This window comes from Bufo gargarizans, chromosome 4 (assembly GCF_014858855.1).
Source record: "Bufo gargarizans isolate SCDJY-AF-19 chromosome 4, ASM1485885v1, whole genome shotgun sequence".
Taxonomy (NCBI): Eukaryota; Metazoa; Chordata; class Amphibia; order Anura; family Bufonidae; genus Bufo; species Bufo gargarizans.
This window is the reverse complement of record NC_058083.1, coordinates 113,554,064-113,568,459: the sequence shown is the minus strand read 5'-3', so window position 1 is coordinate 113,568,459 and position 14,396 is coordinate 113,554,064. Positions and strand designations below refer to the sequence as shown.

The 14,396-nt window shown below is 43.8% G+C and overlaps 1 protein-coding gene across 2 annotated transcripts in view; it reads left to right on the top strand.

Moving 5' to 3' along the window:
• ACSL3 (acyl-CoA synthetase long chain family member 3) overlaps positions 1 to 14,396 on the top strand; it is a 133,231-nt gene that overhangs the window by 66,337 nt on the left and 52,498 nt on the right. For both annotated transcript variants that reach the window (XM_044291486.1, XM_044291485.1), the window contains exon 3: positions 9,671 to 9,848. In XM_044291486.1, the coding sequence (XP_044147421.1) occupies positions 9,671 to 9,848 (178 nt within the window). The remainder of the gene's footprint in view (positions 1 to 9,670; positions 9,849 to 14,396) is intronic.

The window sequence follows — 14,396 nt, the reverse complement described above, 5'->3', positions numbered from 1 at the left end:
GCATTCTATGTCTTTCACCGCTGGGGAAGGGCTAGGTGGATGCCCTTGGGAAACCCTGCCAGCGGAGTCTTCAAACAGCATAAGAGACTGCTGCATAACTTGAGGCTGAGACAGTTTCCCTGGTATGCATGGGGGTGATGTGACAGACTGATGGGGTTGGTTTTCAGGCGCCATCTGTGCGCTTTCTGCAGAAGACTGGGTGGGAGATAATGTGAACGTGCTGGATCCACTGTCGGCCACCCAATTGACTAATGCCTGTACCTGCTCAGGCCTTACCATCCTTAGAACGGCATTGGGCCCCACCATATATCGCTGTAAATTCTGGCGGCTACTGGGACCTGAAGTAGTTGGTACACTAGGACGTGTGGATGTGGCAGAACGGCCACGTCCTCTCCCAGCACCAGAGGGTCCACTAACACCACCACGACCATGTCCACGTCCGCGTCCCTTACTAGATGTTTTTCTCATTGTTATGGTTCACCACAACAACAAATATATTATTTGGCCCAATGTATTGTATTCAAATTCAGCGGGATATAATTTGAGGCCTAGTATTTAGGCGCTGGGTGACCGGTATGGATTTAGTGACAGAATTAGACTTGGAAATGCACAGAAGCGTGTGTGTGTGAAGTTATTCTGAATGACCCAATGTGCACCTTGAATATTATATACCCTTTTAGGGATAGATTTCAAATAGCTCTGATATAGCAGAAACCACTAAATTATGAAATTGCTAAATTGGGAATTGTATTTCAACCCAGAACAAAAAATGTGCTTTGACGGACACTAAATATCTTGCCCAGCAACAACAGTACAACGGTGGGTAACGAGAGATTTAGAGGGAATTAAATTTGAGGCCTAGTATTTAGGCGCTGGGTCACCGGTATGGATTTAGTGACAGAATTAGACTTGGAAATACACAGTAGCGGGTGTGTGTGAAGTTATTCTGAATGACCCTATGTGCACCTTCAATATTATATACCCTTTTAGGGATAGATTTCAAATAGCTCTGATATAGCAGAAACCACTAAATTATGAAATTGCTAAATTGGGAATTGTACTTCAACCCAGAACAAAAAATGTGCTTTGACGGACACTAAATATCTTGCCCAGCAACAACAGTACAGCGGTGGGTAACGAGAGATTTAGAGGGAATTAAATTTGAGGCCTAGTATTTAGGCGCTGGGTCACCGGTATGGATTTAGTGACAGAATTAGACTTGGAAATGCACAGAAGCGTGTGTGTGAAGTTATTCTGAATGACCCAATGTGCACCTTCAATATTATATACCCTTTTTGGGATAGATTTCAAATAGCTCTGATATAGCAGGAACCACTAAATTATGAAATTGCTAAATTGGGAATTGTACTTCAACCCAGAACAAAAAATGTGCTTTGACGGACACTAAATATCTTGCCCAGCAACAACAGTACAACGGTGGGTAACGAGAGATTTAGAGGGAATTAAATTTGAGGCCTAGTATTTAGGCGCTGGGTCACCGGTATGGATTTAGTGACAGAATTAGACTTGGAAATACACAGTAGCGGGTGTGTGTGAAGTTATTCTGAATGACCCTATGTGCACCTTCAATATTATATACCCTTTTAGGGATAGATTTCAAATAGCTCTGATATAGCAGAAACCACTAAATTATGAAATTGCTAAATTGGGAATTGTACTTCAACCCAGAACAAAAAATGTGCTTTGACGGACACTAAATATCTTGCCCAGCAACAACAGTACAGCGGTGGGTAACGAGAGATTTAGAGGGAATTAAATTTGAGGCCTAGTATTTAGGCGCTGGGTCACCGGTATGGATTTAGTGACAGAATTAGACTTGGAAATGCACAGAAGCGTGTGTGTGAAGTTATTCTGAATGACCCAATGTGCACCTTCAATATTATATACCCTTTTTGGGATAGATTTCAAATAGCTCTGATATAGCAGGAACCACTAAATTATGAAATTGCTAAATTGGGAATTGTACTTCAACCCAGAACAAAAAATGTGCTTTGACGGGCACTAAATAACTTTCCCAGCTACAACAGGACAACGGTAACGAGAGATTTAGAGGGATTTAAATTTGAGGCCTAGTATTTAGGCGCTGGGTGACAGGTATGGGTTTAGTGACCGAATTAGACTTGGAAATACACAGTAGCGGGTGTGTGTGAAGTTATTCTGAATGACCCTATGTGCACCTTCAATATTATATACCCTTTTAGGGATAGATTTCAAATAGCTCTGATATAGCAGAAACCACTAAATTATGAAATTGCTAAATTGGGAATTGTACTTCAACCCAGAACAAAAAATGTGCTTTGACGGACACTAAATATCTTGCCCAGCAACAACAGTACAGCGGTGGGTAACGAGAGATTTAGAGGGAATTAAATTTGAGGCCTAGTATTTAGGCGCTGGGTCACCGGTATGGATTTAGTGACAGAATTAGACTTGGAAATACACAGTAGCGGGTGTGTGTGAAGTTATTCTGAATGACCCTATGTGCACCTTCAATATTATATACCCTTTTAGGGATAGATTTCAAATAGCTCTGATATAGCAGAAACCACTAAATTATGAAATTGCTAAATTGGGAATTGTACTTCAACCCAGAACAAAAAATGTGCTTTGACGGACACTAAATATCTTGCCCAGCAACAACAGTACAGCGGTGGGTAACGAGAGATTTAGAGGGAATTAAATTTGAGGCCTAGTATTTAGGCGCTGGGTCACCGGTATGGATTTAGTGACAGAATTAGACTTGGAAATGCACAGAAGCGTGTGTGTGAAGTTATTCTGAATGACCCAATGTGCACCTTCAATATTATATACCCTTTTTGGGATAGATTTCAAATAGCTCTGATATAGCAGGAACCACTAAATTATGAAATTGCTAAATTGGGAATTGTACTTCAACCCAGAACAAAAAATGTGCTTTGACGGGCACTAAATAACTTTCCCAGCTACAACAGGACAACGGTAACGAGAGATTTAGAGGGATTTAAATTTGAGGCCTAGTATTTAGGCGCTGGGTGACAGGTATGGGTTTAGTGACAGAATTAGACTTGGAAATACACAGTAGCGGGTGTGTGTGAAGTTATTCTGAATGACCCTATGTGCACCTTCAATATTATATACCCTTTTAGGGATAGATTTCAAATAGCTCTGATATAGCAGAAACCACTAAATTATGAAATTGCTAAATTGGGAATTGTACTTCAACCCAGAACAAAAAATGTGCTTTGACGGACACTAAATATCTTGCCCAGCAACAACAGTACACCGGTGGGTAACGAGAGATTTAGAGGGAATTAAATTTGAGGCCTAGTATTTAGGCGCTGGGTCACCGGTATGGATTTAGTGACAGAATTAGACTTGGAAATACACAGTAGCGGGTGTGTGTGAAGTTATTCTGAATGACCCTATGTGCACCTTCAATATTATATACCCTTTTTGGGATAGATTTCAAATAGCTCTGATATAGCAGGAACCACTAAATTATGAAATTGCTAAATTGGGAATTGTACTTCAACCCAGAACAAAAAATGTGCTTTGACGGGCACTAAATAACTTTCCCAGCTACAACAGGACAACGGTAACGAGAGATTTAGAGGGATTTAAATTTGAGGCCTAGTATTTAGGCGCTGGGTGACAGGTATGGGTTTAGTGACAGAATTAGACTTGGAAATACACAGTAGCGGGTGTGTGTGAAGTTATTCTGAATGACCCTATGTGCACCTTCAATATTATATACCCTTTTTGGGATAGATTTCAAATAGCTCTGATATAGCAGAAACCACTAAATTATGAAATTGCTAAATTGGGAATTGTACTTCAACCCAGAACAAAAAATGTGCTTTGACGGACACTAAATATCTTGCCCAGCAACAACAGTACAGCGGTGGGTAACGAGAGATTTAGAGGGAATTAAATTTGAGGCCTAGTATTTAGGCGCTGGGTCACCGGTATGGATTTAGTGACAGAATTAGACTTGGAAATACACAGTAGCGGGTGTGTGTGAAGTTACTCTGAATGACCCTATGTGCACCTTCAATATTATATACCCTTTTTGGGATAGATTTCAAAGAGCTCTGATATAGCAGGAACCACTAAATTATGAAATTGCTAAATTGGGAATTGTATTTCAACCCAGAACAAGAAATGTGCTTGAACGGACACTAAATAACTCGCCCAGCTACAGCACTAGGGACAGATTTAGCTGGATATAAATTTGAGGCCTAGTATTTAGGCGCTGGGTGACAGGTATGGGTTTAGTGACAGAATTAGACTTGGAAATACACAGTAGCGGGTGTGTGTGAAGTTATTCTGAATGACCCTATGTGCACCTTCAATATTATATACCCTTTTAGGGATAGATTTCAAATAGCTCTGATATAGCAGAAACCACTAAATTATGAAATTGCTAAATTGGGAATTGTACTTCAACCCAGAACAAAAAATGTGCTTTGACGGACACTAAATATCTTGCCCAGCAACAACAGTACAGCGGTGGGTAACGAGAGATTTAGAGGGAATTAAATTTGAGGCCTAGTATTTAGGCGCTGGGTCACCGGTATGGATTTAGTGACAGAATTAGACTTGGAAATACACAGTAGCGGGTGTGTGTGAAGTTATTCTGAATGACCCTATGTGCACCTTCAATATTATATACCCTTTTTGGGATAGATTTCAAATAGCTCTGATATAGCAGGAACCACTAAATTATGAAATTGCTAAATTGGGAATTGTACTTCAACCCAGAACAAAAATGTGCTTTGACGGGCACTAAATAACTTTCCCAGCTACAACAGGACAACGGTAACGAGAGATTTAGAGGGATTTAAATTTGAGGCCTAGTATTTAGGCGCTGGGTGACAGGTATGGGTTTAGTGACAGAATTAGACTTGGAAATACACAGTAGCGGGTGTGTGTGAAGTTATTCTGAATGACCCTATGTGCACCTTCAATATTATATACCCTTTTTGGGATAGATTTCAAATAGCTCTGATATAGCAGAAACCACTAAATTATGAAATTGCTAAATTGGGAATTGTACTTCAACCCAGAACAAAAAATGTGCTTTGACGGACACTAAATATCTTGCCCAGCAACAACAGTACACCGGTGGGTAACGAGAGATTTAGAGGGAATTAAATTTGAGGCCTAGTATTTAGGCGCTGGGTCACCGGTATGGATTTAGTGACAGAATTAGACTTGGAAATACACAGTAGCGGGTGTGTGTGAAGTTATTCTGAATGACCCTATGTGCACCTTCAATATTATATACCCTTTTTGGGATAGATTTCAAATAGCTCTGATATAGCAGGAACCACTAAATTATGAAATTGCTAAATTGGGAATTGTACTTCAACCCAGAACAAAAAATGTGCTTTGACGGGCACTAAATAACTTTCCCAGCTACAACAGGACAACGGTAACGAGAGATTTAGAGGGATTTAAATTTGAGGCCTAGTATTTAGGCGCTGGGTGACAGGTATGGGTTTAGTGACAGAATTAGACTTGGAAATACACAGTAGCGGGTGTGTGTGAAGTTATTCTGAATGACCCTATGTGCACCTTCAATATTATATACCCTTTTTGGGATAGATTTCAAATAGCTCTGATATAGCAGGAACCACTAAATTATGAAATTGCTAAATTGGGAATTGTATTTCAACCCAGAACAAGAAATGTGCTTGAACGGACACTAAATAACTCGCCCAGCTACAGCACTAGGGACAGATTTAGCTGGATATAAATTTGAGGCCTAGTATTTAGGCGCTGGGTGACCGGTATGGATTTAGTGACAGAATTAGACTGGGATATGGCCAAAAAATGAACAGACTATTGCTGGTTAAATGCACTTGGTGTGACAGCTTCACCCTGATGTAGGCTTTAGCCAAAAAACAACCACACCATTGAGGGTTAAATGCACTTGGTGACAGGCGCAGCTTGCCCCTGATTTTGTATATGGCCAAAAAATGAACAGACTATTGCTGGTTAAATGCACTTGGTGTGACAGCTTCACCCTGATGTAGGCTTTAGCCAAAAAACAACCACACCATTGAGGGTTAAATGCACTTGGTGACAGGCGCAGCTTGCCCCTGATTTTGTATATGGCCAAAAAATGAACAGACTATTGCTGGTTAAATGCACTTGGTGTGACAGCTTCACCCTGATGTAGGCTTTAGCCAAAAAACAACCACACCATTGAGGGTTAAATGCACTTGGTGACAGGCGCAGCTTGCCCCTGATTTTGTATATGGCCAAAAAATGAACAGACTATTGCTGGTTAAATGCACTTGGTGTCACAGCTTCACCCTGATGTAGGCTTTAGCCAAAAAACAACCACACCATTGAGGGTTAAATGCACTTGGTCGCAGCTTGTGCTGGCGCACCACAAGACACAAAATGGCCGCCGATCACCCCAGAAAAATGAGACTGACAAACGGTCTGTGCAGCCTAAAAACAGTGAGCAATTGAGGATCAGCAGCTCAATGATCCACAGCTGCAGATCGATCAGTTAATCAAGTCCTTTGGAGGAGTTAATCTGCCTAATCTCGCCCTACTGTCGCAGCCGCAACCTCTCCCTACGCTAATCAGAGCAGAGTGACGGGCGGCGCTATGTGACTCCAGCTTAAATAGAGGCTGGGTCACATGGTGCTCTGGCCAATCACAGCCATGCCAATAGTAGGCATGGCTGTGATGGCCTCTTGGGGCAAGTAGTATGACGCTTGTTGATTGGCTGCTTTGCAGCCTTTCAAAAAGCGCCAAGAAAGCGTCACAAAAGCGCGAAGAAAGCGACGAACACCGAACCCGAACCCGGACTTTTACGAAAATGTCCGGGTTCGGGTCCGTGTCACGGACACCCCAAAATTCGGTACGAACCCGAACTATACAGTTCGAGTTCGCTCATCCCTATCTAGGAGCATTATATTGTTATATCATTTTTTATTTTTTATTTTTATATATATTTTTAGGAATATCTTATGACTTTTTATTAATTGTACTGTCATACAATTGGGAACATTCTGCAAGTTTTATTTTATTTTTATTTGTGAAGTAGATTGATAATATTGTTTGTCAAAATAAATCTGTTGTACCCAATATTTAGTACCCACTATTTAGTGCCGGATATAGAGTGCCCACTATACTTCTATTTCTAATATAAGGAAGTATTACTTTACTGAGAGAGTAGTGGATGCATGGAATAGCCTTCCTGCAGAAGTGGTAGCGGCAAATACAGTGAAGGAGTTTAAGCATGCATGGGATAGGCATAAGGCTATCCTTCATATAAGATAGGGCCAGGGACTATTCATAGGATTCAGATATATTGGGCAGACTAGATGGGCCAAATGGTTCTTATCTGCCGACACATTCTATGTTTCTATAGGCGCATGCACAGGGCATCTGCTTCCTCAGCAGTGCAGATGCCTACTGCGCTTGTGCCGTTGACGTCTTTGGGCACCCAGAAGCGGAGGCGCTATCTTTGCATGGAGGAGTTACTTATAGCGGCAGGGACAATCATGATGCTCGCCCAGCCCAGTGAACCTGAGGGCGGTGTAGAAGATCATGGATAAGCAATGGTTGCATATTTCCTGTGTCACACTGCCACCAATGTATATTTAAACTTGTATTTGCCCCACATCTGGCCCTGTCAATCAAAGGGGCATGGAGGAATGGCATGAGGGGCAGGGCAGGAGCTAATTTTGCATAAGAATAAAACCAGAAATATGTTGAAATACAGAAAGAAAGTGCCCCTTTACTCGCAAGGGTCAACCCTGCCTGTCTTTATGCCTGGTTTAATAGGGTTGATCCTGGTGACAATTTCTCTGACAAAAAAAAGTCAAGTTGTTTTATGTGCTGCCAACAGATGGCAGTGTTTCCATGTTGGTAGGTAATAATATAAACTATTACTGTATACATGCGCTGAGAGTTGGTCGTGAACCTGAAGAGCCTGGAGCATCCTGTCATTGCCGACTGGCGCTTTTCCTGCTTCTAAATAACACTCTCGCGTTACAAGCCAGTGCTGTGCGCATATTGCAGAGTTGTCGTTCTGTCCAGGAGATGCTAGGAGTTGTAGTTCTACAACAGCTGGACGGATACTATGGTACAGATTGTCATCCAGCATCACAGCTATGTGACCGGCGGTGACGTGCAGAGGGACAAGTCCTGAGAGAATAGAGAGCACGCTGGAGACTTCGCTCATCCACTGCTGGGGTCATTAGGGAGCCTCCTGCTATGTGCGTTGCAGCGCGCTGAGCGACAGTCGTGTTCACTAGATAAATAGTCCTAGATGAGGAATTCTGTGCACGTGCTGCTCGCCTCCACCGCCGACGTCAGTGTGTTACTGAGTGTGTGGAAGGCAGTACTGCAGTAAATCATACAGCAAATTTAGTGCCCGCAGCCACAGTACTTCTGTGCTCTAATGTTGTCATAGGATTAAAGGGGTTTTCCGGGATTTTGATATTGATGGCCTATCCTTGGCACCCCGCCTATTAGCTATTTAAAGAGGCTGCGGTCTCCTCACAGCTAACCAAGCACAGCGCCCCACATTGTATGGTGGCTGTGCTTGGTATTGCAGTCCAGGCCCTTTCACTTGATTGCGATTGTGCTTCGCCTGGACCACGTGACTGATGAATGTGATATCACCTGCCTAGGGAGAGGCTGCATGGCCTCTACAAACATTAAAATCTCTGACCAACCCTTGTCTAAGTGCCCATGTAGCAGTCACATATTCCATATCACTGTACAGAGATTGCCATCAGTCCCCTGTCCCCAATAGGGCTTGCCCTCTAATCTCAGACACACACCAGAGCCAGTTTCATAGGAATCCAATCATCCTGTCACTAAGAGTTTATGAAAGTCCCCATTAAAGGGATTGTTCCATCTAAAACCTTGGTAAGATATCACTAGGATAGGCCACCAGTGTCTGATAGGTCCTATCTACAGAACAGAGCCCACAATGTGAAGGAGAGTGCACAGCGCTTGCGCAGCTGACCTACATTCATTTCTATGGGAGTGCTGAAAATAGCCAAGCAGTGGCTGACGTGAATGGGAAGTGCACTGCGCAAGCACGACCACTGCTCCATTCACTTCTATGGGGCTGACGGAACTAGCTGAGCCAGAGGGTGGTCTTCACTCTGTGTTCTAGAGATGATCCAGAGGTGGGACACACGCCTATCGCTAGGATATGCCACCAGTGTGTGAGATGGGCCAACCCCTTTAATAACTTAAATCTACAATGACATTTCCTATTACCAGACATAGTTCCTATTTCTGTAGATTTTTCTTCACAATCCAGAACGATCAGCATTGAATCTCGTATTCACAGTCAAGGTGACCTCTCCATTTAAAAACCTCCGGCATAACCCCCAGCCCTGGCATTATAATGTGTTTCATGGCGGTGACTCCTGGCTCATTCAGCCTTGCTCCATAGTGTCCTGGCCCACCGTACGAAGCCCTTGTAGCTCTTGAGGTTTTTACCCGGTTTTATACCTTAAATGGCCATCAGTGATTACCCAAGCAGACACATCCCCGTATCTCATCTTCCTGGTTCTTGCGATTAGCTGATGGGAGTAGGGGTCATTTTGACAGCATTTGGTCCAGATCCGCAGGTATCTGCTCGCCCTGGCTTCACTAATGCTCTACATGCTTATGTCTTTACCAGGTAATCTTGGGAAACTACAACTGGATGTCATACGAGGAGGCCTATTTGGTGGCATCTAACTTTGGAGGTGGACTTTCTGCCCTGGGCCAAAAACCCCGGTCTAATATCGCCATATTTTGCGAGACGAGAGCAGAGTGGATGATCTCAGCGCAGGCCTGCTTCATGTACAATTTCCCACGTGAGTAATAATCTTGGGGGAATTGACTGCTGGTCTGGGAATGTCTTCTGTGTCCTGTAAGATGAACAGGCTGCACTCCTCGCTCCTCTTCTGTGCTGGAATATGTTGTCCTCTGCCTCAAGTCCATCTGCTTTCTGTTAGTATCTGGCCTTTTATTTGACTTCATGTAGAGATTGCACACAGTTGTTAGCAGAAGTGCTGCAGTTGGGATTCACAATACTACAGAATGGGTTATTGTTATTTTTTTTAAAGGTGGAAAGCCCAGTTAAATTTCAATTTTATGAAGCGACGTTGGACACCATTCTCAAAAAATGTCACTCTTCCTCATAGTGCATAATTATAGCAGAATGTACAGAAGACCAGTTACTATCTTGTGGAATATGACTTCAATAGTATGTACCTAAGGTCCTAGGACAGTTATGGACAACCTGCCTGGCCACCGGCAGGGTGGCCATAATGGTGCGTGACCCGCATCTATATCGAGAACAGAGCCCCGCAAGTAAAGGAGGGTGCACTGTGCATTCGCAGCCGCCCTCCATTTATTTTTTATGAGTCCGGCGTAAATAGCCTTCGGCTTGGCTATTTCCGTCAGACCTGTAGAAATTAATGGTAGCGGGGGCCGCACATTCTCGGTACGCTCCCATTCACTTCTATGGGGAGCCGGCTTGGTGGTGGTCGGACCGGAGTCCTCCAGCCACCACCTTGCAGGGCTCCCTTCTCGATATAGGTGCGGGTCTCAGCAGTGGGACCCGCACCTATTAGACAATGGGGGCATATCCTAGCGATATGCCCCCATTGTCCATGATGAGACAACCCCTATAAGACTTCCTGTCCTTTGAGAGCAGCTCCATAGGTCATGGGCACAATGTACAGGAGGGAACCCTATTAACTTCTATTGGAGAGTTTTTTTAGGCATGCTCTGTGACCTGGGCAGAGGTCGGGACGGAGAAGATAAGCTGTGATATAACTTATTGGGAATGGTGGATCCTGTGTTATCTATACACAGAGGTGTTACTTGTCATTGTAATTCTGCCTGTGATAACAAGGTAGCTACTGAAATGTTAGGCTACTTTCACACTGGCGTTTCTGGGTCCGCTTGTGAGATCCGTTTCAGGGCTCTCACAAACGGCCCAAAACGGATCAGTTTAGCCCCAATGCATTCTGAATTGATAAGGATCCGTTCAGAATGCATCAGTTTGCCTCCGTTCCGCCTCCATTCCGCTCTGGAGGCGGACACCAAAACGCTGCCTGACGATGCGGAGCCAAATGGATCCGTCCTGACTTACAATGTAAGGGTCCATTCACACGTCCGTTGTTTGTTTCCTGATCTGTTCCGTTTTTTGCTGAACAGATCTGGACCAGATCTGGACCCATTCATTTTCAATGGGTCCTGAAAAAAAATCTGACATTGTGCTGTCCGTTTTTTTTCAGGACCCATTGAAAATGAATGGGTCCAGATCTGGTCCAGATCTGTTCAGCAAAAAACGGAACAGATCAGGAAAGAAACAACGGACGTGTGAATGGACCCTAAGTCAATGGGGACGGATCCGTTTTCACTGACCCAATATGGTGCAATTGAAAACGGATCCGCCTCCCACTAACTTTCCGTGTAAGTCAAAATGGATCCGTTTGCATTTTTGTTCATGGCAATGCAAACGGATCCATTCTGAACGGATACCAGCGTTTGCATCCTAGGTGCGGATCCGTCTGTGCAGATACAAGACGGATCCGCACCTAACGCAGGTTTGAAAGTAGCCTTACCTGTTCAGAACAGGAATTGTTTCCCATTATTAGACCTAGTGGCCGGTGTGAAAACTGCAGCAGTATATACACCTTTTAGGGTACTTTTACACTTGCGGAAGAGTGATCCAGCAAGCAGTTCCGTCGCTGGAACTGCCTTCCGGATCCATCAAAACATATGCCAACTGATGGCATTTGTAAGACTGACCAGGATCCTGATCAGTCTTACAAATGCATTGAAATGTGAATCCGTCTTTCCGGTGTCATCCGGAAAAACTGATCTGACTTTTTTTTTTTGTCTGGTCTGTGTCCGGCATTCTGGTATTTTGAATGCCGGATCCAGCACTAATACATTCCTATGGAAAAAAAAATTCCGGATCCGGCATTCATGCAAGTCTTCAGGTTTTTTTTTTGACAGGAGAAAAAAACGTAGCATGCTGCGGTATTATCTCCGTCCTGATCAGTCAAAAAGACTGAACTGAAGACATCCTGATGCATCCTGAACGGATTACTCTCCATTCAGAATGCATGGGGATATATCTGATCAGTTCTTTTCCGGTATAGAGACCCTAGGACGGAACTCTATGCCGGAAAAGAAAAACGCTAGTGTGAAAGTAGCCTTAAATATAGATCTACGTGAAAAAAAAAAAAAGTTTATGCGATTTTAACAGTAGTTCAGTTTCTCATGACACATTCCCTTTAAGGCTCTTCAGAGCAGGCTGTTGCAGTGTCCTAGGTCTGTGACCTTACCTTGAGCACACATACCTCAAAAGGCACAATGCCATTGGGGCCTCAATACCTACTAAGGCTCCATTCACATTGTGTCTGTCTGTCATGTGCTGGAAAACCTGCCACCACTTATGTCAAATATATCCATATGCCCCCATTCACCTCATGAGGGTCTAAATAGTGTTCTGTTGGCTTCCATCGGGTTGGTATATTAGCCGACCCTTTATTTTCCAGCTGTATGGAGCAGTGTGCTCTACTGCGCCATTTCATACCGACACATCCCACCTAAGACTATAAACTGCATGACACTCGCACGTCTAACATGAAAGCCTATCTTCCTGACCCAAAGTCTCATATTCGATGCTGGAGATGGACGCGCCTGCTTTTCCGCCAGTGCTTGGAACAGATCCCAGATGTGGGGTGCTTTCTGTCACTGTTCACATGGTACATATCAGTGTCTTGCTCTAGATGACGACTCCCATTGTTGTGATGAGATACATTTTTCCATGCCGCATTACCTAGCTATGTGACGCTGTCATTTACAGTAAGTTTGGAGAAGGTTTGGCCCGGTTCATGTAGTTTCCGATCTCTTTTACGGTTTTCCACCAATCAACGTCATGCAGTTTTTTTGTAATGTTTTTATAGCCTATAATCTGACCATCGCGCTCATGGCCAAGAGGTTTTGTGAAACCGCTGATGTTTATCACCATTATACTATCATTCCTAGCACTTTCTTTCCCTAAATCCATGCAATCCTGTACTTTCCCTCCATGTTGATGTCATATACACTAAACAGACCCGCTGACGCGCTGTCACTTTTATCGACTGCCACAATTTTCCATCGCTCTTTCCCCTTATCTAGTCATGATGCAATTTCCAACCTTCTTTCAGTGTCTTAATTCTTGCTATAGGACTCAAGTCAACTTAAAGAAACCCGGAATATCCCATCCGCCTCCCTCCCTGCGACATGACTGCTTTTCATGTAATGTAAATAACCCGTAGTCCCCTCGTCACCCCTGCCGCAGCTTTCCCACCATGTTGGACGGTCTTACAAGGGCCGTGCTGCAGGATGTGAGGGGGAGCGCACAGTGCTCGGGGCATAAGGTCTCAAGTCTGTGCTGACTTCTTGAAACGTGCTCTCTCTCACTCCTGGCCTCTTCCCTCAACACGGCAACCGCCTGGCCATAAAACATGGGGATTTTATAACGTGTCACTTAAGCCTGTGCATGATAGAGTCAAAGTCCACATAATAAAACGTATCTCCAATGAATCTTTCACAGCTAAAATCTAATAAAAGAAACTTTAACTTTCTCAATACTTTCCTCTCCTTTTTTGTATCGCTTTAATTCAATATTTGCTAATGTTTCCCTTTTTTTTGCGCCATTTTTCTCACTGACATGGGATTTGTCACCTGATCTCCCGCCATGCCCCATCCTCCAGTAGTAGGGGTCCGACTGAATTCTGCATTTACCCTTCTGTCTGAGTAGCCAGTCTTGTACTTTTTCTGTAGTCCTGATCTATGGAATATTGTAAAGTGTCGCTCCAGATGAATTTTGCTTTGACGTACCCCCTGCCTATAAGGCTACTTTCACACTGGCGTTTTGGCTTTCCGTTTGTGAGATCCGTTCAGGGCTCTCACAAGCGGTCCAAAACGTCTGCATTTCGCTTTGGAGGCGGACATCAAAACGCTGCTTGCAAACGGATCCGTCCTGGCACACAATGTAAGTCAATAGGAACAGATCCGTTTTCTATGACACAATCTGGCACAATAGAAAACTGATCCGTCCTCCATTGACTTTCAGTTATATTCAAGACTGATCCGTCTTGGCTATGTTAAAGATAATACAAACGGATCCGTTCTGAACGGATGCAGACGGTTGTATTATCTGAACGGATCAGTCTGTGCGGATCTATGTCTGATCCACACCAAACGGCAGTGTAAGGGCTGTTTCACACGAGCGGATGCCGTGCGTGACATCCGCTCAGTGAAAGAGTGCCAAGACCCGATGCAGACAGCAGAGGCACGGAGCAGTAACATGACTGATAATGCTCCGTGCCTCTCTGTGATCTCTTTACTAC